Source organism: Podarcis cretensis (genome assembly GCF_951804945.1).
Source record: "Podarcis cretensis genome assembly, chromosome: 8".
NCBI classification, from domain to species: domain Eukaryota; kingdom Metazoa; phylum Chordata; class Lepidosauria; order Squamata; family Lacertidae; genus Podarcis; species Podarcis cretensis.
This window is the reverse complement of record NC_137177.1, coordinates 60,858,987-60,884,123: the sequence shown is the minus strand read 5'-3', so window position 1 is coordinate 60,884,123 and position 25,137 is coordinate 60,858,987. Positions and strand designations below refer to the sequence as shown.

The 25,137-nt window shown below is 44.4% G+C and overlaps 1 protein-coding gene across 9 annotated transcripts in view; it reads left to right on the top strand.

The window, feature by feature from the left end:
* PHKB (phosphorylase kinase regulatory subunit beta) overlaps positions 1-17,632 on the top strand; it is a 143,539-nt gene extending 125,907 nt beyond the window's left edge. For all 9 annotated transcript variants that reach the window (XM_079988735.1, XM_079988736.1, XM_079988739.1 and 6 more), the window contains 5 exons: positions 7,049-7,183; positions 11,403-11,532; positions 12,880-12,987; positions 15,020-15,160; positions 16,872-17,632. In XM_079988735.1, the coding sequence (XP_079844861.1) occupies positions 7,049-7,183; positions 11,403-11,532; positions 12,880-12,987; positions 15,020-15,160; positions 16,872-17,009 (652 nt within the window). In that variant the 3' untranslated portion in view covers positions 17,010-17,632. The remainder of the gene's footprint in view (positions 1-7,048; positions 7,184-11,402; positions 11,533-12,879; positions 12,988-15,019; positions 15,161-16,871) is intronic.
* Positions 17,633-25,137: the final 7,505 nt, after the last annotated feature.

Below are 25,137 nucleotides of genomic sequence, written 5' to 3'. Positions count from 1 at the left end.
ACCAACATACCAATGGTCTGTCTCAACTCCCAGTTCTCTTCTGAGAGCTGGTTCTAACCTCTAAAACTCTAAAATACCTGAAAGATAATCTCACCCCTTATATACTTAAGTAATCATGATGCTCTGCAGGTGAGGACCCCATGTAAATACCATCTTATCAGGAGGTCGGTTCTGCACAGTATAGGAATTAGGACTTTAGTGGTACCTACCCTTCATAATTCCCTCCCCTTAAATATTACACAGGTGCCATCTCTGTTGACTTTTTGGGTGCCTACTGAAGATGGTCTTCTTCCTACAAGCCTTTTCAGTTAAGATCTTTCCCATTCTGCACCTACTATACTGGAATTGCTTTTAAGATTTCTTTATTGTTTTATTGCTTATTGTTTGCACCCTGGGCTCCTTTGGGAGGAAGACCAGGATATAAATTTAAAAATAAATAAAATAAAATGACTTAGGCCCAATATGCCATATAGCTTACTTCCTCCTAAGTGTCTCATTGCAATTGGTCACTCAATCGTGTTTTTTGAAAAAAAGGTTTTGGATTGACTAATATATTGAAAAGGGCATTTCTCCTGTGTGTGAGAGAACAAGGAATATCTCTTCTAAAATGATACTTGCCGCCACAATTTGAAAACTTTCTATAGAGCTATTGTTTTGATATTCATATTTATGCAGGTTTAATCAATAGATTAATAAACTGAAACACATACAGTTACTTGGCTAATTTCTTATATTGAATGACAACCCTAATTATATCCTCCTTAGCAGCAGAATCTGTGTCAAGTTCAGACATGCAGACAGACACGAAGAAAAGCATCTTGAGAAGCTGGCCCTCAAGTGCAAATTTGCCCTGTTGTAAATCTCTGTAAAGCCCCATCTGTTTTGGCTGATCTTTGTTGTTGGCCTATGTTTGCCTAGTCAGAAGTAATTCCTGCTATGTTCAGTTAGACTTTTTCGCAAGCCACTGTATCAATAAGCATGCAGAATGCTACCTTATACTGAGTCAGAGTATTGGTCCATCTAGCTCAGTATTACCTACACTGATTGGCAGCAGCTCTCCAGAGTTCTCAGCAGTTCTCCAAGGTTTCAGGTTGGTTTCCCTCCAGATACCAAGGACTAAACCTGGAACTTCCTGCATGAAAAGTAGATAGATTCTCTACGACTGACCTATGGTCTGTATACTGCATAGGATTAATGCCTAAGCTGGCAAAGGATGGGGCAATTTCAGCAGAAGTTTTAAGTCTACAGGTTGAACTATGTGGAGAAAAATAAATCAGCCAATCAAAGTATTTTCTTAGCGGTAGGGAGGCAACCCCTCTTGCTCGTGGGTAAAGCTCAAAACATACCTGGCAGGCATTTTCTAAGTCATTGGATGTTCCCTGTGGCAAATCCTGTGTAATTTATGCTCTCATCTTGTGTTGTGCTTATGCTGTTTTCCCAATGGCACTTTAGATTGTTAAGCTGTCGCAACTCTGTGCTGGAGCACCGAAAACACAATACACAGCAATAAATTATGGATGGCATACCTGGGGTCTGGATCTAGCTATTCCATTTGCCTGGAGGTAGCAGAAACCTAAGACAATGCATCTCCTCTATCAGCTTTCATCGTTTGATCAAAATTAGTTGCCATAGCAGTTAGAAATGGGATGCTCAACTCAGTTCCATTTCATACAGAGCCCATAACTCACAAGCCACTTAAGGCAATGCACGTGTGCTTAAACTGGTGCCTCCCCATTGGCTTCAGTGGGAGTAAGCCAACTGAGTGATTTGTGGATTGCCTTTTTCGCTCCTTCAGCCTCTCAGAGCTTAGCTTTTGGCTATCTAGCAGGATTTATTATTGCTGTAACACTTTCAGTGCCACAGATTTCTGCATTCAAGCTGGAGGAAGATGTTTGTGTGCGTGACTGATCCAAAGAGCAAGCAGCTCACGATGTGAGCAGCCCAGTTGCGGCAGTGCATTGATGTGTCGTTTTACATGGCCCTAAACAAAGCTTTAAAGGGAAGTTGGCTTTTTCCAGGCTTTTATGATGCTATGTTTTATTCCCTTGGATATCTCTGCCTTATTGCTACTTTGCCTTCTCAGACTGAATTTAAATTTGTTTCCATCCAATACCAGTTTCTTATTCTGATTCCACACCTCGCTGCTGAAGCTTTCTTAGACTTCATGCAATCAGTTTATGTGCCTACCTTATTCCATAACACACACACACACACACACACACACACACACACAAGTTCAGTTTTTTCTAAAATGCCACCTTTCCCTCTTAAACCTGATATAAATAAAAGGCTAAATAGTGTTACATTTTTAAATACTTCCCCATTAACAACAACAAAAACAGGATGCATTACATTCTTAATTGTAATCTATGTCTTTGGTTGTTTCTCTACTGGTGAAGAAAATAGTCTTTTAATAAATGCCGCCACCTTTTAATTTTTGTACAACAGGTGTATTGTGCCTTTCCAGCTCACAACCAAGAATATTTTGGTTCTGCTATAACTAGTTCTTTTAAAAAAAATAATTAATCCATCCTCTCTAAAAAAATCAGCTTGTTGACAAATTCCATTGTATATCGTCATTCAGTAAAATATGTCAATGACTGGGTCTGAGTTCCTTCACTCATTGTTACCCAGCACCAAAATAGAATTAGTACAAGTCAATATGGCCCAGGTGGATTGTGTGGATTTGAACAACTCAAGATAGTTGTTCAAAGGCATTGGTGATTATGTTTCTAGCAATGCTGCTTTGGGAAGTAGGAGTTTGCATAAATCCTCCATACTTCCTCTGTTGTTGCGATAGGTAACTTCACTATGTGCAAGAAAACAAAAACAGAGTTTGGGGACAGTCTTAACAAATTCATTGTGGCATAAGCCAGAGGTAGCCCTCGTGGTACCTCCAGATGCCGTTAACGACAACTCCCATCAGTCCCAGTGTGCCTGAGGAATGGTCTGGGATGATGCCTACAGCATCTGGAGGGCAACATATTGGTTACCCCAGGGCATAAGCTACTCCATGAAGGACAGCTGAGTCTACCTCAGCAGATGCAAGAAGTGTTAACCTAAGTTGGCAGGAGTAGATTTGAGGAAACATAAGCAGTGAGGCCAGAAGGAAATAATAACACTTCATGCATCTTAGTTGTTTTCGTTACAACAAATTAAGATGACTACCCCTCTGGAAATCGTTTCACCTTGTATGGGTTGTGTACCTCCTCCTCCTCCTGTGCAGGTTAATTAGTTGCTGTTACGGGGCATACTCCTTTCCCTTTTACAAGCCACTTAGCTGCTTTTAGATGCTGAGTGCTTGCTTGGGTGTTAATTAGGAGTGTGATGCAGTGGTGGCCTAGCTAACTCTTCAGTTTGCAGGGAGCATTCTGAGCTCATCTAGGCTTTAGTTTCACTGCCTCTGCAATTTTACTTTAGCCACCTCTGTTCTTTAGAACTTGATAGTGGGACCTCTGTAAAGAGGCACACCGCAGTCGGGGCAGCATATGTTTCAATGGAACTACTAAATGGGTAGCTGAAATATTGATCTCATATAAGGACAAGGAGGGAGCCAGTCTGGCTTCAGAGAGCTCAACAGGTGTGGTCTGAGGATGCATGATACAGCCACCTTGAGGATGCTAAGCAAAGCTAGTTCTGGTCAGCACCTGGATGGGAAAGAAGCCCTCTGAAGTTCCATGGTGCAAGACAGGCAGGATCTTAACATACTAAGTAAACAAATAACAAGATTTTTATGCAGCCTTCATTAGCTTCTCTTGCCCATTTAAATAGTCTCTCTCTCTCTCTCTCTCTCTCTCTCTGTGTGTGTGTGTGTGTGTGTGTATCAGAAAGAGAAAACCAGTCTCCTTGCTTCTTCCAAGGTTAATTCCATGCATTCAGTTTCCTTTATTTCACCTTTATCATCCACTCCAGTGAACAGAATTAACCTTCTCCCAGAAATAGTATTCTGGCTTGATAATGATTAGATTTGGTACCTCATTATTGATTTGTGTGCCAGCTTTCATGCTGAAATAGATCCAGACCCTGACAGCCCCATTACCGTAAACACCTCCAATCAAATGTTTACTACCCAGGCGCTGTCAGTCAGGTTTTTGCAGGCCATGCCTCTAAAGATTTGGAAGGGGCGCGTACGTGCCATTTTTCATCTGCTGCTTTGCATTACTAGAACATCTCATGTGAGCAGGTGGAGGATACATCAGTGAATTGGATGCCTACCTCTTGGTGAATTAACAGCATCTGTGTGTGTGTCCTTCAGGCTGTTTCTCCAAGCAGTGTTCTCCAGTATTGTATCAGAGCTGCTTTCTATGGAGGGCCGGTGGAGGGAGAGAGACCAGAATAGTAACTGAGGCTGGGAATGGTGTCTCCTCACTGCATCTTCCTTCTCTTAGTTGGATGCTGCTACTTCAGTAGATCTGCATGTTAATCCTTGACACATTTCTGGTCTCTGGAGCCAAAACTGCCTTCATTGTGCCCCTTGATCATGCTATTTGGCAGCTGAGGTGCCATTGATCAAGAATCATCCACAGGCTGTAGATGCTCCCCTTTCCATTCTTTCTATTATTAGCTTTTCTCATTGTTGTGTTTGATTTGTCCTTTTTAATATTTCCAGAGCAGTCAACTATTACTAGTAAATAAGTAGGAGACAGCCTGAGGGTGGGAAGAGTGTCAGGGGAGAGAGATGGAGGAGGTTTAGTGCTACCCGCAAGAATAACCTTGTCACTATTTGGCACTTTGTATATGATTGAAAACCTAAATACACTCTTAATAGCAAACGGTTTCCCTCATTTCTCAGCTGGATTTGACACTCAGTTAAAGCAGTTGCAGGCAGAAGGTAGACTTGGGATCTAGTGGTAGATCTCTGGGTGATTAGTAATGGAAGTGAAAGGGTCTATGATTCCCAATTTTAAAACACAGCAGCATCTGAAAGAGTGCCTGCCCTCCCCACTCCAAGATTAGTCTGCTGAAAGCAAAGAAAGCTTGGTGGAAAATCAGGTGCAGATTTGAAGGTGAAAGGACTGAGCACTCAGTTCTGCTACTGAAAGCAAACTCCTAGGGAAAACAAACCTAGGTAAAAGTAGTGGTGAGGACAGCAGCAGTGCCAATGTCTAAAAGTACTAACACATTTGCAAAATTTAAATGATGGGAATAAATCACTTGGTGCTGCAAAAAATCATGACGTAAATACCAGGCCAGCCTCTCTGAGGAGGGTGCTCTACAACATGGGAGCCAGCACTGAATAAGCCCTCACACGGGGAAGGTCCTCAGAATCTGACCTTATAGTCTGGGTAGGTATGGAAATGTGGGAGGGAGGGAACACTTCAAGCCATTCAGGGCTTTACAAGCAAACAGTACTTGTATCATTTAAGAAGCAACAATTAGCACAGGTTATGTCTTCCCTACAAATACATTATTAACTGTTCTCTTTTGTAATGCAGTAACTATGGTACAAATATTTACTTTAACCATAAGTTTTAAAGAGAAGGGAGAGCTTTCCCACATTCTCACCCAAATTGCAATTTATTTTGAGATAATTCCAGAATCTTAATCAGTAACAAAGCACAGTTAATGTAAAACATTGTGGGCCCGAGATGTGCTTTGGTTGATGCTAGAGTGGCATTTTGCCATTTAGCCACAGACGCACTCATGGGAATGTCAGTGCTTTCCCCCCAAAAAAATGTATTTCTAAGATGTCTGTTGAGGCTAATTAAACAGTAAACAAAACTTCTAATTTAAATGATTATTTGGTAAAGCAGGGTGAGGTGACTTGGTCCAGATTAGCTCCACTGAGCAGACAAGTTCATTTTCATCTAAATGGCGTTGTCTTTTAAAGGCGAGGCACCAGCTTTTGGAAGCAATTTGAATAGCCCATTAAGCAGTCGAAGTAAACAGTACATTCTGTTTGCCGTTTACGGCTTTTCAGAGAATTGTGCAAAAGATGGCTGGCTGGCCACATTTCATGTTATCAGACTTTTCAGCTGTACCCTCGCAGAGTAGACCTTCCAGAGCATTTAACTGTGCCTTGGGGCACAAGAGAATTTGTTTAAGTTTTTCTTAGAGAACAAGCTTAAAAGCTGCTATTAAAATGACACATCTTGAAGATTAGTTCCTGAAATCTGTCTAGCTTTTAAAAACCCATTGCACCCTTCAACCTGTTCCTCTTGGCTTCTGTACTAGCTAGTAGATGTTTAGGGGTTGGGTGGGGTAGAGGCTGCAATAGCTGGTGTGCCAGGGGACACTCTGGAGGTGTTGTTCACCAAGAGCAGTCACTGTTGCCAAATGCAGCACTGGAAGGCTTGGCTTGATGCACCTACCCAAGGCTTCATCTGCTTCCTTGGCCAATCCTCTCTATCACCTGAAAGAACTGCATCTTATGAGAGTGCTCTCTCCAGCAACTGGCAGCTGAGGAAGCATTTGGGTAAGATGCATTGGGCAACCCTTCCACATCCTGCACCCCAGATGAATCAGTCATTTGCAGGAAAGGTCCTTCTCTCCTTCTCTCTTTCCAAACTGATGGGACAACTAAAGAAACTGGGAATAACTAAGTGCAGAGTCAAATCACAATAAACAGACTCCCCCTCCAGCCACCGTAAATAGCTGGACATCCTTTGTCACCCATCCTTCAACAACTGTATTCAGGCAGCCACATGAAGACAGCCTCAGTACTCAAAGTTTGGGATGCTGGAGAAGTCCTACAGAAAAGGAGGCAGAAATTGTCATTGTTTGCATTTTCATGTCTGGTCAGGAACTGAAATCAAGTGAATTAGTATTCAGTCATTATTGTTGTTGGTTTTAAATCCTCAAAACAACACACAATCAAATGCTTTTTATTACATTGTTTTGGCGTTTCCTCTGCAGTACATTGGCTGTGCTCAGCTTGACAGGCTACAGGTTGTGTAGACCTTAATATGTTCTTAATAACATCAGATTTTCTCCTGCTACCTTTCTTGATTGGGGAAACTTCAGCTTCACAGGTCCACCCCCCACCCCCGGTTTCCTCTTGGATCTTTAAAAAACAAAGATTGAGTTAACTGATGTTTTTATTCTTCAGATGGATTGTGCATGCCATGAAGTATGAACTGAAGATCCGTGCAGGGGAGATGCCCCCCATGGATTTATACCAGCTGTCACCCAGTGAGGTGAAGCAACTTCTCTTGGATATTCTTCAGCCTCAGCAGCAAGGGAGGTAAGGAGCTCTCTCTCTCGCAGCACATCTCATGCTGGCATTCCTTGCTGATTGATTGCACAAACAGTGTTTTCTCTGATTTTCCTCCCCCCCTCCCCTTTGCAAATGGTTCTTTCCCCACAGTACGTTATTTTATCTTATTTTGAAGCCAAAAAAGCAAAGACAGACACGGGTGAGTCTATCCGCTCTCTTTATTGCTGTGCAGAGAGCTTTGCTCTCTCATCAGATTTTGATACCTCACTTGGCAGTGGCTGCCAGCATCTGGTGTGTAGGGTTTCCCTTACCTAGTTTGACACCGGGAAGGAAGCCAACGTAACCCAGAGGCCAGTTACTTAAGAAGTTTGTTTCAGTCAGAGCAGGATTTAGCTGCTGATCGCTGACCCTTTTCCTCTGGGTTGTCATTAAACATCGTCAGCAGGCTCAAGACACAACCATGTTGTCTTCCTGAAGTGTGCCAGTTCTGTAAATATGCCACTCCAGTATGATGACAATGGCAGACTCCCAACACAGAGTGTCAAGGCCAGATTGTTTGGTTCAAGACCACTGGTATTTTTCAGGGGGGCTCCAGTCTCTTTACACCTGGAACAGCATTGAACCCCAAAGTGGTAGGAAAGCACTGGATAACATGCCAAGATTCATTTTGTTAAACATGTAAAGTTTAGTGGAAATAAATTAGGCTAATTTACTGAGGTACTATGCTGAGGAAGATGTCTTTGCTTGGTCTATATGCTGCATCACAAGGAGATTTTACATATTTCTCCATCTGTCGTTAGGTAATGGGAGTGAAAGTGGTTGTAAGCTGTTACCGTTTGGGAAAGTCAGAAAGTGCCCTTGCTGTTCTTGTGACTTGCACATGTATATGGAGCTCTCTTGGTTGGGGGCCGTGAACTCAAAACCATCACAAAAGAAAGGCTGAATTGTTACAGAAATTGAATCCCTAAACCAAACTTTTCAATAGGCTGCCTGGACCCATTTTCTTGTTATTCTTTGGACAGCATCATCTACCACTAATTTGGATTTGGTGCTTTTGTGTACAAAGTGATACAATACTTTTAAAATAACTCTGAACATTTGGAGCAACAACTTATCTGCCAAGCACATCTACGTGAATGTAATATCAACACCTTCCTTGCCTCCAAAAGGTGGTGTTTAATTTTCTCTTTGCAGGAAGCTCTGCAAATATTGATAACACAGCATTATCTTTTGAACTGGGGAATATGAGAAACCTGGTAAATGAGTTGCTTCCTTTCTCTTAGCCACCTTCTACGTGTGGAGATGGAGTTCTCAGAAAAGCTGTTCTCCTAAGCTCTTAGCTTATCTCTTTATGAAATCAAACTTCTGAACAGCATCAGCAACATTACTCTCTCTCTCTTTGGCTACATAGAGATCTTCAAAGGGAAGAACAGTTCCAAGGAGATACTCTTGCCTTAAGCAGGCAAAAAGCACTTTGCATAATTTAAAAATCCAGTTAGCTTATTTCCTTTTCCAACTATAGCCCAGTGACAGTCAGACTTTCAGAAGATTCCTGCTCTTGATTATGCAGAGTTGGGATTCCTTCTTGTATTGCAACTTCCAGAGAGATGGCTATGTTAGTCTGTTGCAACAAAAACAACAGGGTATTGTAAACCCCAAAAACTAGTACAGTGGAACCTCTACTTACGGATGTAATCAGTTCCAGAGGTCTGTCCGTAAGTCAATCTGGGTCGCTGGTAGAAGCATCGTTGTGTGCAGGCGCATCCGGCGGCAGCATGCTTCTGCGCATGTGCATACAGCAGCAGCTTCTTCTGCGCGTGTGCAAATGGCAGAAGTTGCTTCTGCATGTGCACGAATCATGGCAAACCTGGTATTTACTCCCGGGTTTGCCGTGGTCGCAACTTGGATCAAGCCCAAGTAGAGGTGGTCGTAAGTAGAGGTTCTACTGTAAGTTTGTTAATCTACAGAAGGTTGCAGTGTGACAAATTGGTTAGTGCTTATGGTGCTGCAGGACTCTCGTTATATGACAGCTGTTCCCTGTCTCTACCATTTTGGGGATTTGCAGGGGGCATGATATGAACCTGTTCACCACAGGCACCTTTAAAATGAAAATGAATGAGTACATCAATAACACAAACCAGTCTTCCTAATATGATACTTGCAACGCCTCCTCCCTTTCCCAATGAATCCCTTGAAATGTGCGGTTTTCTCCATTCATCTACGTTCCAGCTCTTTTACAAAAGCTGTGATAGTGAGCTGTGGTTCAGTTGAAATGCCACCCAATAGCCATGTCATTGGTCCACCTAGCTCAGTATTGTCTGCACAGAATGGCAGTGGCCCATCAGAGTTTCAGACAGGGGAACTTTTCTCACACCACCTGGAGATGCCAGGAATTGAGTCTGAACTTTCTGCATGCAAAGCATGTGCTATACCACTAAGCTACCATCCTTCCTATATCTTTTTACTTTCTGGAAATTGATAAATTTTAAGCCAGTTTCAGAAAGAATTTCCAACAACAACAACTTATTACTTGTATGCTGCCCAACTGACTGGGTTGCCCCAGCCACTCTGGGTGGCTTCCAACAGAATATTAAAAATATGATAAAACATCAAACATTAAAAACTTCCCTAAACAATGCCTTTCAGTCTGTATAATACTTTCTCTGTTGAGTCTGAAACACTTATGAATAGCTAAGAGGTGTGCACAGGTCTCAAGATCTGCTGTGCATCTATCTCTGTTTTTTTGTGTGTTTTTTTTACAACAGGCATAGGCAAACTCTGCCCTCCAGATGTTTTGGGACTACAACTCCCATCATCCCTAGCTAATAGAACCAGTGGTCAGGGATGATGGGAATTGTAGTCCCAAAACATCTGGAGGGGCGAGTTGCCTATGCCTGTTATGGGGGAACTAAAAATAGCTATACCTTTTTTCCCTCTTGGCAAAGGACTCCAGAGGGAATTAAGCTTGCCAGTTGCAAACAAACTGGTCCAAGTGCTTTTGTGGGGGAAGTAAAAGGGATTCACTATCCTCCATAATCAGGTAATATCTATACTAAGCCAGGAGAAATCCCAAAAGGCATACTTTTGGGGGGTGGAGAGGTTTGTATCTTTCTCTTTCTTTCCTTAAATAATTAAGAGGTGGCCATGGTGTATATTCTTGCTTGTATATATTTTTAAACATTAGCAGCTTCACTCTTTCCAGTGCTTATTTGTGTTGGGAGGGGGCATCCTGTTACAGGGGAGGTTTGTTCAGATTGCTACCTGCAGAATGCTAAATTGCTCCAAAGGATTTCTTTCCCGCAAGCACAGCAATAGATGATTTTTAAAAAAAAATTAAGTAAAGCTGATAGCTTTTTAAAAAAATATCATCGTCATTTACTGCTCCTCTTTAACAAATTAATTATCCAGAGCTCTTCATCACTCTGAAGGCAGCATTCCAGACAGCCTCACTTCTGGCAAAGCTCATGGACATAGAGAAACATAGCTATGTAGTGTACATAAAAGAAGAACATATAAAAAGCAGAGCAACGTGAAGTTTTCTGTGGGCCCTGATCCAGCTCAGTTGCTTTGTTGCAGTTTGACATGGGGAGGGCTAAAGTCACCCCAAATTGCCTTGTTATTTTAACCTCAGCTGGGCTGAGTCCTGGGATCTTTAGTTGCAAAAGAGAACAGGTGATGGTAACTTCCTAAATGAAATATAACTTTTTAAAATGATGTTAGGGCGCTGGGCGACAGTTGAGATGAATTACAGGCTCAAGCTTTGCTTACATTTTTCAAATGTGTCAAGATGGTGAAAATACCTGAAAAGCCAGGATGCTTTTTCGCTTGAAGGCTTTGACTGCCTCTAGTAGATTAACTTTCGGTTGTGACCTGAAGAGATTAATTTGGTTGATTTCCTTTGTTTTCCCACTTAAAGAGATTTAACTTTTTGAAAATCTTTAGACCTATTAATAAGGCACACGTTTAACTTTAACACTATGACTGTGAGGCTGAGCATTTTGCTTTGTTCTCATTAGAGTCTACTTTTGTCCTTTTCATTAAAATAACCGTATGAAACATTTAGCAAGAAATGCAGCACAGCATGCTGTGTTTTGCATTATTGATGGATTGATTTTTTTTTTTTGCTTTTATTTCATACTGGGTTTAATTAATCCACAAAGCAAGCATTGTTTTGATCTGGAAACAGATTGCTTTTGTGAGCTCATCCACATTTTCTTCTTTTCCCTCTTCTTCTTTTTGTTTTCAGATGCTGGTTGAACAGACGTCAGATTGATGGTTCATTGAATCGAACTCCCAGTGGGTTCTATGACAGGGTGTGGCAAATCTTAGAGAGAACACCCAACGGTTTAATAGTAGCAGGGAATTTTTTGCCACAGGTAAAACCACCCACATGTTGCTCTTAAGTCACTTTTGTTTTTAGATGACTACCTTGTTTTCTCAGACAGGGATGAGGGTGGCGCTGTGGGTTAAACCACAGAGCCTAGGACTTGCCGATCAGAAAGTCAGTGGTTTGAATCCCTGCAATGGGGTGAGCTCCTGTTGCTCGGTCCCTGCTCCTGCCAACCTAGCAGTTTGAAAGCATGTCAAAGTGCAAGTAGATAAATAGGTACCGCTCTGGCGGGAAGGTAAATGGCGTTTCCGTGCGCTGCTCTGGTTCCCCAGAAGTGGCTTAGTCATGCTGGCCACATGACCCGGAAGCTGTACGCCGGCTCCCTCGGCCAATAAAGCGAGATGAGCGCCACAACCCCAGAGTCGGCCACGACTGGACCTAATGGTCAGGGGTCCCTTTACCTTTACCTTTACTTTGTTTTCTCAGAGAGGAAGCAAATGTTCACCAGTGGTCAGAAAGCTAGGCTTGTAACTTGAGTCCCAGCAGGCGTGCCAACTTTAGGGGGCCAAAGGCACCTCGACCCCCCTCAATATTTGTTTTAAGGGGGTTGGGTCTCCTCAATCTGGAGACAGCCCTGCATGTTTTGGAGAACCAGTGGCCAGTTCCTCCAGAGCACTTGTCCTCTGTTGCCCGCACAATGCATGCCAGGCCCCCTCAATCTTGGGGGCAACCTGGTGCCTCTGAGTCCCAGAATTCAGTTCCTCCCCTCCCCATGGATGCTGTCATGCTAGTCTGGACACAAGGACAACAAAGCCTGCTAGATCAAGTCAAAGTCCCATGTAGTCCAACTGCCTTGGTACTGGGCACAGAGTTCCTATCCAATCAAGTTCTATTGATTGTGTAGGTGTCATCTATATGCATTCATCCCCTGTAGTGTATCCCTCGCTATTAATGGGTATGTCCAAAATTTTCAAGTTTCTCCATGCTCTTTGTTCTGAACTTAGGTTCAGTTCTGTGCTAGTTGGTAGTTTTGTAGTGCAAAGCACTTTAAATTGGCAAAGCCTTGCATAAATGCATAAGACAGTCTACAAATTCCAAAGAGAAGTGAAATTAATTGTTGATTTCTTGGCTCTTCAGTACCAGAAGAACCTTGGATGTGTCAGACTTGTGGATTAAAATAATTCCTTGTTCTGCAAGGAGCTTAATCTTACCCAGGCAGATGACACCTATAATTGGTTCAAATAACCCACTCACCACCTTGAAGAAATAGGGCATGTGCTTGTTTTCAGTTATCAAACAACATATTTGCTAAATGCTTTCTACTTTCTAGAAATTGGCTGATATTGCTATTAAAGTTCACTTAAGCATCTGCTTTTGTTTGTTTGTTTTACAGCAACCAACATTGTCAGACATGACCATGTATGAAATGAACTTTTCCCTTCTGGTTGAGGACATGTTAAAGAGTATTGATCAGCCTGAATACAGGCAAATCATTGTAGAGGTTTGTACCATACGATGATGAGAGATATGAATTAGTTGTTTCATCTTACATTTTTAAAAAAGCAGCGAGTGAATGAATGTGTTCAGGGACTTAAGTCATGAAAGACTTTCAAAGAAAATGACACTGTCTCAGTCTTGTCTCAATCTTGTCCTGTAGTCTCCCAACATCATAATTAGAATAAGTAATATCAACTGTCTTGGTAATGTAAAAATAGCCCTGATGGCTCAGGCCAAAGGCCCATCTAGTCCAGCATCCTGTTCTATAGATGCCTATAGAAACCCCAAAAACCAGAACTGAAGTGTAACAGCACTCTACCCATTAGTGATTCCCAGCAACTTGCATCCAGGAGCACACAGCCTCCGACAGGTGAGGCAGAGCATAGCCAGCATGGCCAGTGGTCATTGATAGCTTTATCCTCCTGATGGACAACAATGTTTCTCAACTTTCAGTGGTCCTCAGAAATATATTGAATGGTAGCTAACAGTTGCCTAGTGCTGCACAGCTCATGGATGGGGCATCTTCTCTGCATGCAGAACATCCCAGGTTCAATCCCTGGTGTTTACACATAGGTTTGGGAAAGACCCCTGCCTGAAATCCTGGAGTATCACCGCCTGTCAGTGTAGACCAAGGTTTCCCAAATTTGGGTCTCCATTTGTTGTTTTTGGACTACAATTCCCATCATCCCTGACCACTGGTCCTGCTGGCTAGGAATGATGGGAGTTGTAGTCCAAAAACAGCTGGAGTCCCAAGTTTGGGGAACCCTGGTGTAGATAGTACTGGGACCAATGGTCTGACTCGGTGGGAGGCAGCTTCCTTGGTTTTGTATTCCACACCCAGTGGTTTTATTTATTATCTTTTAAGTGCCAATTTGTGATGCAGTTTATGTGGAGTGATGGTGGAGACAACTGATGTTAAAAAGAAGAAGCCTCAGGTTCTGCACGTTGTGCACAAAACTCCAGGGAACACTCAGAACCAGTTCTCTAGATGGTGACCACTGTTTGCTGATTACAGTGGTACCTCGGGTTACATACGCTTCAGGTTACATAGGCTTCAGATTACAGACTCCGCTAACCCAGAAATAGTACCTCGGGTTAAGAACTTTGCTTCAGGATGAGAACAGAAATCGTGATTCGGCGGTACAGCAGCAGCAGGAGGCCCCATTAGCTAAAGTGGTGCTTCAGGTTAAGAACAGTTTCAGGTTAAGAACAGATCTCCAGAATGAATTAAGTACTTAACTCGAGGTACCACTGCATTCAGTTCCCAGGAAATAGATCTTTAAGGATTCCCACCACCACCACCAAATGTTGTTTCTTGCATTATTTGAAAATAGCTAAATAAAAACTAAGTTCAGCTTTGTCAGCTGCAAATAACATTATGTTATATGTCAAAAGAAAATTATTTGCTTTCCATGAAGTTTAAGTTTGGGGCAGGGAGAGGAACAGAGAGTTTTATATGAGTAAGTGGAAAGGAAGGCGGAACAGAAAATATTTCAAATGGCTTTTTCTTTTGTCACTGTATTTCAAATCCATGGATGTTTATTTTTATCAGTAATTACCTCTTATCCAACATCTGGCTATTATTATTTCTACTTCAGATCATTACCTCTTTTCACACATTAAATACTAGTGGGGCACTCATGCATTGAAAGACTAGGTTGTATTGCTGGCTCCACCCTCAATCCTGCATGCCTAAGCTAACTCTCCTCCAACACACGGACATATGAAGAGGAACTGCTGTGTGTGAACAGTTGCTCATTTCTATGGGTTCCTCTTTGGATGTCCATGCTCAGCACACAAATGTTGGGATCAGGGATGCACAGTTCTTTCTTCAAGGCTTGAGCACCCTAAATGTACGTAATGTATGAATGGGGCTATTGTAATGATCTTTTGAAGTGTTTGGTATATTTTATGTATGTTTTTAGTCATTTCTAATTTCCCATTTTACTTTGTGGCTTGAAACTACCCAGATTTTAAACTGCCCTTGAAAGGGAAGGTAGTGTGTCTAAATCATTTGCTTTTATTTTATTCTTTAGTTGTTGATGGTTGTCTCCGTTATTCTGGAAAGAAACCCTGAATTAGAGTTTCAGGATAAAGTGGACTTGGACGGACTGGTGAAAGAAGCATTTCATGATTTCCAGAAGGACCAGAACAAGCTCAAGGGCACCGAGAAACAAGTCAGTACAAATCTCATGCCAAAGCCTAATGCAGTGGTGGCCAAACTTGGCCTTCCAGCTATATTGGGACTACAACTCACATCATCCGTAGCTAACAAGACCAGTGGTCAGGGATGATGGGAATTGTAGTCCCAAAACAGCTGGAGGGCCAAGTTTGGCCACCACTGGCTTAATGCCTCTTTAGCTCTTGTTTCTTATTAGGACTGATTAATCCAGAAGGCCAGTTTCCCCCCCATTTTTTCCCCATCATCCCTGACCACTGGTCCTGTTAGCTAGGGATGATGGGAGTTGTAGTCCCAATACAGCTGGCGGGCCACATTTGGCCATCACTGTTCTAAACCATCATATTGATGACATTCTGCATGCTTCTAAATACAAATGTGTGAGATGGGTTGTTTCTTCCCATATCTTTTTTAAGAACAGGAATGGGGCATCTGTGGTCATAGGTTCCAAATCACTGTATTTTAGAACATGGAGCTATATTGCCATATATCCCTACATATATCAGTAAAGGTGGCTGCCTCATATCTAAATGGCAGAGCAAGCAACTGTTTCTCTCACATGCAATTTTATTATGTTTCTATCACACCATTCTTCCAAGGAGCTGAGGGTGTTGTTCCTGCCTCTCCCTCCTCCACAGACACTTTTGTTCCACAGCAGCTCTGTGTGCTGTGCTAAGCTTGGAGACACTGATTGACCCAAGGAGTAACCACAGAGTTCTGTGTCTGAATTGGGGATTTGAACCTGGGTCTCTCTGGTCCTCACCTGATACTCTCAGAGGCTCTTATTGCTGGGCAAGGAAGAAAAGAATAGAACTTTTCTTCCTAACGAGCAAAGCTGAGTCAAGCTTCATGCCACACTCCTACAGGAAGCAAATCAAGGAATTGTGTAGTTCACAGATGGGTGGCTGAATTCCAATGCTTCACCCAAAGTGTTTGTGAAAGTACATAATCATGGCATGGGCATCAGATGAAACAGACACCTACAATCTTGCACATTTCTTTTTTCAAATTCTCCCTCCCCCGTTCCCACCTCCCTTCTGCTGGTTGTCTGCTCCTCCTGCTACCACTGTCCCATCACTGCCCATGTGCTCCACCCTCTCCCTCCTTCCTCTGCCGCCACTTGCATCTGTAGCCCACAGGAGCTCTGCTGTGCTATCTGTGCCCTCGAAAGCCACGGGCTTCTCCATTGAGCCCAGGGGGAAGGTTCACTATCACTACAGGGCACACAACCATGATCATGCCTCCTCCGCCACTCATCTCCTTGCTTGGGGACAATTGCTTCTCGCAAAAGGTGAGCCTGCAGCTTGATGAGCTCTGTACCTTTGGCACCAATGAAGTGGTGACTCACTGAAAGACTACGGTATGATCTGTGGCTGCCTTCCCACGGCCTAAAGCTGATGTTCTGAAGCAGCATGAGATCTCTGACTCACAATGTTTGAGACAATGCATATCAGATTTTTTTTTGTCTGCCTCTGTTGCTGTTAAGAAGCTTCCTTGTTCCCACTGTCTCCCTCCCAGTTCCCCATTTGCTATTTGGTTGGAATCCAAAATATTTATCAGACTGCATGACAGAGAATGTCAAGTGTGTGAAGTGCCCTCTTCATCACCACCCTGCTTTTCCATCTGTGGCTCCCTCCTTGTCCTCAGTTGTGTCTGATTGTTACCCATCAGCATTGTGACTGAGATCAAACTGTGTTTATCTTATGCAGGATGACATGACTCCCTTTTACAACACTCCTCCGCTGGGAAAGAGAGGGACTTGCAGCTATTTGACAAAGGCGGTGATGAATCTATTGCTGGAAGGCGACGTGAAGCCCAGCACAGATGACCCCTGTTCTATTAGCTAAAAGCAGGTGGACAGGATGCTGTATCTTTAGCAGTCTCGTTTGCTTGGCATGTGATGTTCAATTCCTCACTGTACAAGGGATGCCGTTCGGGTCCCTGTTATAAATGGCTGCCGTGACAAAGCTCAGACACTTAGGGTAGCAAAAGCACACAGCTGATTCTGTAGTAGCCGAGAAGCTCATTTAATCAAGCGCCGTATTCCTTTCCTACGTCTCCAATGGCAACCTGCACTCTCCACCTAAGCACCGCGGTCGCGAGTCAGCAGAGCAATTGCATGAAACGGCTCGTGCTGATTGAGACTTTGGATGTTTTAGAAAAAATTAACTGGGCTCGTATTTATAGTTTAAGCATTGCTTGGGAATGATTGCAGTGATAAATTTATTTATGTAATAGTGAATTAAATGCGCGCTGAAAAATTTATCAGCTCTCCCCCTTCATTTGTATTGTAATTCATTATTGAAAGGCTTCATTATGAATACTGGATGAAATACAGGCATAAATTTTAAAAATAAATGAGCCCTGTGTTTGAAGTTGAGTTACTTGTTAACTCCAGTAAGATAACTGTGACTTTGGATCTGAGTGCTCCCAATGAAGCTCAAGGATAAAATAAAACAACTGTGTTCTATATATGCTTTAGAATATTTCTGTGATCAGTTCCTCCGTTTAATAATTGCTTAGCATGCTAATTGCTTAAACACATTCGTTTTCTGCAGTTGAAAATGGGAAATAATTGTTATGTTGGAGAATATCTTTTCACATCACAGATTTTTCTTTGGCCCAGTCCAGACACCTTAAGGGACATGATTTTAAATTAACCTTTAGAGAAGGTCCCCTAGATCAAAGAGGACAGTAAATCATATTAGAAGAAATGCCCTGAATGAAAAAGCTTATAGTCAGAACCCACTCCCATCTGCAGAGCATGTCTGCGAAGCAGAATTGTATCCGTGCACATAAGTGGACTAAGGTGCATCTGTTGTATTTGAAAGCTCCTGGGTTCAATCCCTGTTCTTAATCCAGTTACAGGGAGCTAGGAATGACCTCTGTGTAAACCCCTGGAGAGCTGCCAGTCCTGCTCAGCTAAATGGACTCCAGGGTCTGGCTAAGGCAGCCTCTTACACTCTGTTTGCCTGAATGCACCTCCACATAAAAAAGAAAGAAATTAAGAAATCTGCCCTTACACCAGGTCAGACTCTATCTATCTAACTAACTAGACCAGGATTGTCTCCTCTGATTGGCAGCTGCTCTCCAGAGTTTTAGGCAGGAAAGAGGTCCTCCCCATCCTCTCTGATCCTTCTCACTGCAGAATGCCGGGGACTAAAGCTGGGACCTTCCGCATGCAAATGGGGAAAGGACTAGAGCAGAAGGGCTCTTGCATGCGGAAGGTCCCAGCTTCAATCCCCAGCATTTCCAGGTAGGACAAGGAAGTACTTGTTCCTTGAAACCCTGAAATGCTGCTGGACAGTCAGTGTAGACAGTACTAACCTAGATGGACCCAAGGTCTGACTTGGTATAAGGCAGATTCCTATGAAAGAATGTGCTCCCAAGCCTGAGCTATGAGCCCTCTACCCAAGAACACCTTGCATGTGGGAAGAAAAAAACTAGTTGAAGAATTAGTTGGGGTGAACAATTCTAGCCTGTGCTAGTTTTGTGCATGCAGGAGGAATATTCCTCCCCAGCAACAGCCTGAAGAGGAATAGTGCGGCAACGTTTTTACTGCCTCGCTTGCAGTTTGAACTAAACCTACTGATTCCAAACAGAGAATGAGATTCTAGAGCTGAGGATATTCACAGACACAGTTTACAGCCCTTGTTTGAGGTGCTCGGTTCTTATGCATTCAAAGGAGCCTTCTTCACGGTCGTCACCAGCGAAGCGAGGACGTTTTCAGAGCCAGGCTCGCTCTTGATTGAATCTTCTTCTGTGTATTTTCTATGAGGACAGAGCCCTGCTTAGATTTTGATCCAACTTTGATCCCAAAGGTAAATTCCAGGTATCGTAAGGCTGAGGAGATTGTAGTGCCTCGCCTCTACTTCAATCTCAAAACATTCTAGGGAGATTATCTGGCATGCATCAGGATAGAAACCTGCCTTAAAAGCCTCCCGTTATTAGAAGGGGTGGGTTGGAATTCAGAAAGGAATAAAGTGCAGTTTCTGCTGTAAAAATGGAAAAGGCTCTCCCAATGCAAGATGGATTATGGCCTGTTTCACAAAGGCACTTCCATCCAGTTGGAATGTGTTCCATTCAGTTAAGAGTACATTGACTTTTTCTAGGGGGAATCCTAGAAAGTTCTCGCTCTGTTATTTAATAGGGCTTTGCAACGGTGTCAATCTGGCTTTAGCAATGGTAGAGTTTGATCTTTAGACATGGCTTGTCATTAAAGCGGCGGTCAGCAGCTAGTTTTGCCATCAAGCCGGGCTCTCCGCTCCCCTCTTCCACTGCACGTTGGCTTAGCAGCACATCAAATCAATATACTCTCGTCTTCTGAATTGTATTTATTTAAATGGTAGGTTGCTGCCTGAAGGCTCCTGAGATCAGGAACAGATGAAACTACAAACAACATTAGAAGCAAACAGCACCAGCAGCAAATGATAGATGAGTTATATTACTCCTTTTGTAAACCACACTGAATTTTTTTTTTTGCAAACTGTGTGTGTGTGTGTGTTTGTACACACATGCACACACACATAAAAGTAGAGTTGGGAGGGACACCAAGGTTCGTCTAACCCACTGCAATGCAGGAATCACAGCTAAGAATCCAACCTCTGTTGAAAAACCTATGCAGTAGAGTCCAGCTCCATCCAAAATGGTCCACTGTCCAACAGCTCTTACTGTCAGCAGATATATACAGACCAACAATGTTAGCTCACAAACCCAGCAAAATAGCACACTCTTGATGGTCAAATAGGGGCTAGACAAACTCCATTGACTTGGGTGCCACTATGGAAAAGGCCTTGTTGCTGCCAGTGGCATCTCTGTTGGTGATGACAACTGAAGCAAGGTCTCATTAGATGGCAGGTTTGCATGGGAGAAGGGGTTCGTCTACAATTTGATGATTCTATGATTTAACTACTACAGATGCACACCATATTAAGGAAGGGGGAGGAATGCATAAGTAAGCAAAAACAGCAAGGGTCTCATATCTCGCTCCCATTTTGAACCTTTTCAGGGGTATAGAGTCCCTTCTTTTCCAGTCAAACAATCCTTGGAAACCCTGACAAGGGCAGAGGCAGAAGGGCGTACAAAGCAGGCAGTTCTCTCCATGCCCTGCTCTGCCTCCAGCGCCATTTCCTCTTGGCTTCCTGGCCCCTTTTCCCAGCTGCAAAACAAGCCAGAAAACCAAAGGCGGGCCAGGAGCTTGCATAGGAGTGAGTTCTTCCCTCCAGCTTCTATGAGCAGCTTCAAGAAGCATGGAAAGGGAAGCGAGCTGGTAATTGGGGAGCCAGGTGGCACCTGGTAGGGTGCTGGAGACCAGCCATGGTTGGCTCCTGAACTCAAACAGGAACCCTTGGAGCAGTACCGTTGGGGGATTGGCACAGCTTAATGTCAGCAGCTATGAATGTACTGTGCATATCAACATTTCATTAGGAACTGAGTAGGTTTGAATTGTTTCCGCCTTTGGTGGAACTGTTGACAACCCATAATTTAGAGGATTAAATTAATTCCTGAAGCACACACACATAGAATCATAGAATTGTTGAGTTGGGAGGGAACCCGAGGGTCATCTAGTCCAACGCCCTGCAATGCAGGAATCCTGCCCACCGCCATCCCAGGGTGGGCTTGAACCGCCAACCTGCTGGTTAACAGCCAGATGATTCACTGACTCATTGTGCACTTAGCATTTATATGGTGCATTATTTCAGTAAATCTTTACAACAGCCCTGTGAGGCAAGACAATGTTGAAATGACCCTTGTGGGTTTGACTAAGGCCACCAAATGGGCTTATGGGTGAGCTGGGAGTTAGATCTGACATAGCATAGTGGCTTATTAAGCTTTTTTTTCTGGGGGTGGGGAATATAATGTAATGGCTAAAGTGTTGGACTTAGATATGGGAGACTCAGGTTCTAATTTCTTCTCTGGGGTAATTCTTGTCCTAACCTATCACAGAGAAGTGATAGAAGGGGAGAACATTTATCATCATCATCATCATTTACCTGCCTTTCAGCTTAAGATCCCAAGGTGGTTACAACAATTAAAACACACTGTTAAAAACAGTTTAAAAGAACTTACAATCACAGAAATAACAAGGGCCTTGAAAATATACATCTCAAGTGTCAAAAGCTGGGGCGAAGAGGTGTGTTTTCAGTATTTCCTGAAAGCTGTAAAACAGTGGTGCCGGATGTACTTCTGTTGGATGGGAGTTCCACCACTTAGGGGTTGCCACCACCCTGAGCTTTTGAGGACAGTGGAACAGCCCAGACTCTAGAGATTGGCTTTCTCTGCCAATCTTACTACCTGGTAGGGTCTGTCGGGAAGGAGGTGGCCTTTCAGGTATCTGGAGCATACCTTGCATTGGGACCGGAAACAAGCTGGCCATCAGGGCAGCTGTTTTAAAAACAAATGGAATCCTGGCCAGTAATCTGGCTGCTGCAGCTTGGACCAACTGAAATTTCCAAGGCGTCTTCAAGGGCAGGCCCAAGTAGAATGGTGGCACGCTGGAATGCGGAGTTAACCAGGGCTATTGACTGTCTGGCTCCGAAGCGCCCTCTCCGATTGCATGGAGCCCGGACAGCCCCGTGGTTCTCCCCGGAGCTGAGGGTGATGAAACAATCGTTGAGACGGCTAGAGCGCCGGTGGCGGAAAACTCATTCTGAATCAGACCGGACACGGGTTAGAGCTCAACGTCGAGCCTACCAAGTGGCAATGGCGACGGCGAAGAGGGCCTTCTTCGCCGCCTCCATTGCATCTGCAGAAAACAGCAGCAGGAGACTTTTTCAGGTGGTTCGCAGTTTATCGGAACCACCTGTACCACCGGGGCCTGGTAGGGACCCCAAGATCTCCTGCAATGCTTTTGCAAAGTTTTTTGCAGATAAAATCGCTCAGATTCAGAAGGAAGTAGACTCCACAGTGGGAGCAGGGCCAGGGCGGGAGAGTGCTAGAGTTCTGTCTGGTCCTGTTATATGGGATCAATTCCAATCTGTTACCTCCGAGGATGTGGACAGGCTGCTTGGACGAGTGAAACCGACCACCTGTCTTCTTGATCCTTGCCCATCCTGGCTGATAAAAGCGAGCCGGGAAGGGCTGGGCGATGGGCTTTGCGGGGTGGTGAATGCTTCCCTCTGTGAGGGAGCCTTCCCAGACCCGCTGAAAGAGGCGGTCATTAAACCGCTTCTTAAAAAAACATCTTTAGACCCGGCCAATTTGGCCAACTATCGCCCAGTCTCAAATCTTCCATTCTTGGGCAAGGTGATTGAGCGGGTGGTTGCTGAACAACTCCAAGCACGCCTGGAGGAAACGGACCATTTGGATCCCTTCCAATCGGGATTCAGGCCTCACCATGGGACTGAAACTGCCTTGGTCGCGCTGGTTGATGATCTCCGGCGGGCTAGGGACAAAGGTGAGAGCTGTTTCCTAGTTCTGCTGGATCTCTCAGCGGCCTTTGACACCATCGACCATAACATCCTTCTGGACCGTCTAGAGGGGCTGGGAGCTGGGGGCACTGTTATACAGTGGTTCCGCTCCTTCCTCCTGGGCCGTGTTCAGAAAGTGGTGGTGGGGGATGAGTGTTCAGACCCTTGGGCCCTCACTTGTGGGGTACCTCAGGGTTCCGTCCTCTCCCCCATGCTTTTTAACATCTATATGAAACCGCTGGGAGAGATCATCAGGGGGTTTGGACTGGGTGTTCATCAGTATGCAGATGACACCCAGCTCTACCTCTCCTTTAAATCAGAACCAGTGAAGGCGGTGAAGGTCCTGTGTGAGTGCCTGGAGGCGGTTGGAGGTTGGATGGCGGCTAACAGATTGAGGTTGAATCCTGACAAGACAGAAGTACTGTTTTGGGGGGACAGGAGGCGGGCAGGTGTGGAGGATTCCCTGGTCCTGAATGGGGTAACTGTGCCCCTGAAGGACCAGGTACGCAGCCTGGGAGTCATTTTGGACTCACAGCTGTCCATGGAGGCGCAGGTTAACTCTGTGTCCAGGGCAGCTGTCTACCAGCTCCACCTGGTACGCAGGCTAAGACCCTACCTTCCCGCGGACTGTCTTGCCAGAGTGGTGCATGCTCTGGTTATCTCACGCTTGGACTACTGCAACGTGCTCTACGTGGGGCTACCTTTGAAGGTGACCCGGAAACTGCAATTAATCCAGAATGCGGCAGCTAGACTGGTGACTGGGAGTGGCCGCCGGGACCACATAACACTGGTTCTGAGAGATCTGCACTGGCTCCCAGTACGTTTCCGAGCACGATTCAAAGTGTTGGTGCTGACCTTTAAAGCCCTAAACGGCCTCGGTCCTGTATACCTGAAGGAGCATCTCCACCCCCATCGTTCAGCCCGGACACTGAGATCCAGCGCCGAGGGCCTTCTGGCGGTTCCCTCATTGCGAGAAGTGAGGCTACAGGGAACCAGGCAGAGGGCCTTCTCGGTAGTGGCGCCTGACCTGTGGAACGCCCTCCCATCAGATGTCAAAGAGATAAAGAATTACCTGACATTCAGAAGACATCTTAAGGCAGCCCTGTTCAGGGAAGTTTTTAATATGTAATGCTGTATTGTTTTTAACACTGATTGGGAGCCGCCCAGAGTGGCTGGGGAAACTCAGCCAGATGGGCGGGGTATAAATAATAAATTATTATTATCATTATTATTATTATAGAATGTGTTGCAGTAATCCAGTCATAAGTTAACTAGAGTCAAGTCAGGTCAAGTCATCTTTGTCCAAAAGGGGTTGTTGCTGGCAAACCAGCAGGAGCCCCCTTGAGCTCCTTGAAGGCAAGGGAAGGGTTCGAAATAAATACATAGTTGCCTAACATGGATATAGCCAAAGTGAATTTGAAAAGGCATAGTTTAAAAAGAATGTTAACAAAACAGCACAGGACTTAAAGCAACACCTGGTGTAGCTTTGGTGTGTTGGATCTCCAGCAACCTGCAGATATTTTATCTGATGACCACACAGCAAGCTCCAACCTTTGCAGAACTAAAGATCTCTTAACTCAGTTGGTGGGGATGGAGGTGAATCCATGAAATGTTTTTGCTCTCCTCCGCACACCCAGAAAGTATTCTGTAGAAGAGGAAGGTTGGTGCTTCACTGGCCGTTAAGATTCAGAAAGGATAAAAGGGTCCCACTGGCCTTTTTGTGCTTCCAAATATTTAAACAGCTGCAGGAGAGACTGGGTAAAAATATTAGCACACTTAGCAGAGCATGACCAGCCTTAAATCTGATTTAAAGCTTATTTTCTTATAATGGCAGAGCTTGAGGATGGAAGGTTATCTCATATGCCCCATTTGTTCTTTGTTCCTTGTTCATCTTTTAAAAAGGCTTCCTCCAACTTTGTGTCTTGTAGTGTAGAATTTGACCACAGGAGGAGCAAGTGCTAGGTAAAGGTAAAGGTAAAGGTACCCCTGCCCGTATGGGCCAGTCTTGACAGACTCTGGGGTTGTGCGCCCATCTCACTTAAGAGGCCAGGGGCCAGCGCTGTCCGGAGACACTTCCGGGTCATGTGGCCAGCGTGACATCGCTGCTCTGGCGAGCCAGAGTCGCACACGGAAACGCCGTTTACCTTCCCGCTGGTAAGCGGTCCCTATTTATCTACTTGCACCCGGAGGTGCTTTCGAACTGCTAGGTTGGCAGGCGCTGGGACCGAGCAGCGGGAGCGCACCCCACCGCAGGGATTCGAACCGCCGACCTTTCGATCGGCGCTGAGGCTTTAACCCACAGCGCCACCTGCGTCCTGGAGCAAGTGCTATTGCACTTTAATCCTCTTGGCAGGTTCCCAGAATTGGATGCTGGACGAGATGGGTCCTCTTTAGCCTAATCCAGCAGGCTCTGCTTATGTTCTTATGTCAAGATTTAAACCAGGAATAAGGAAGCTGTGCCCCTTCCTATGTTATCTCCAGCTACCATTGGTCCCAACAGTCAGGGAAAGATGGGGATTGTAGTCTTACAGCATTTGGAGTGCCACAGATTCCTAGCAAGACAGAG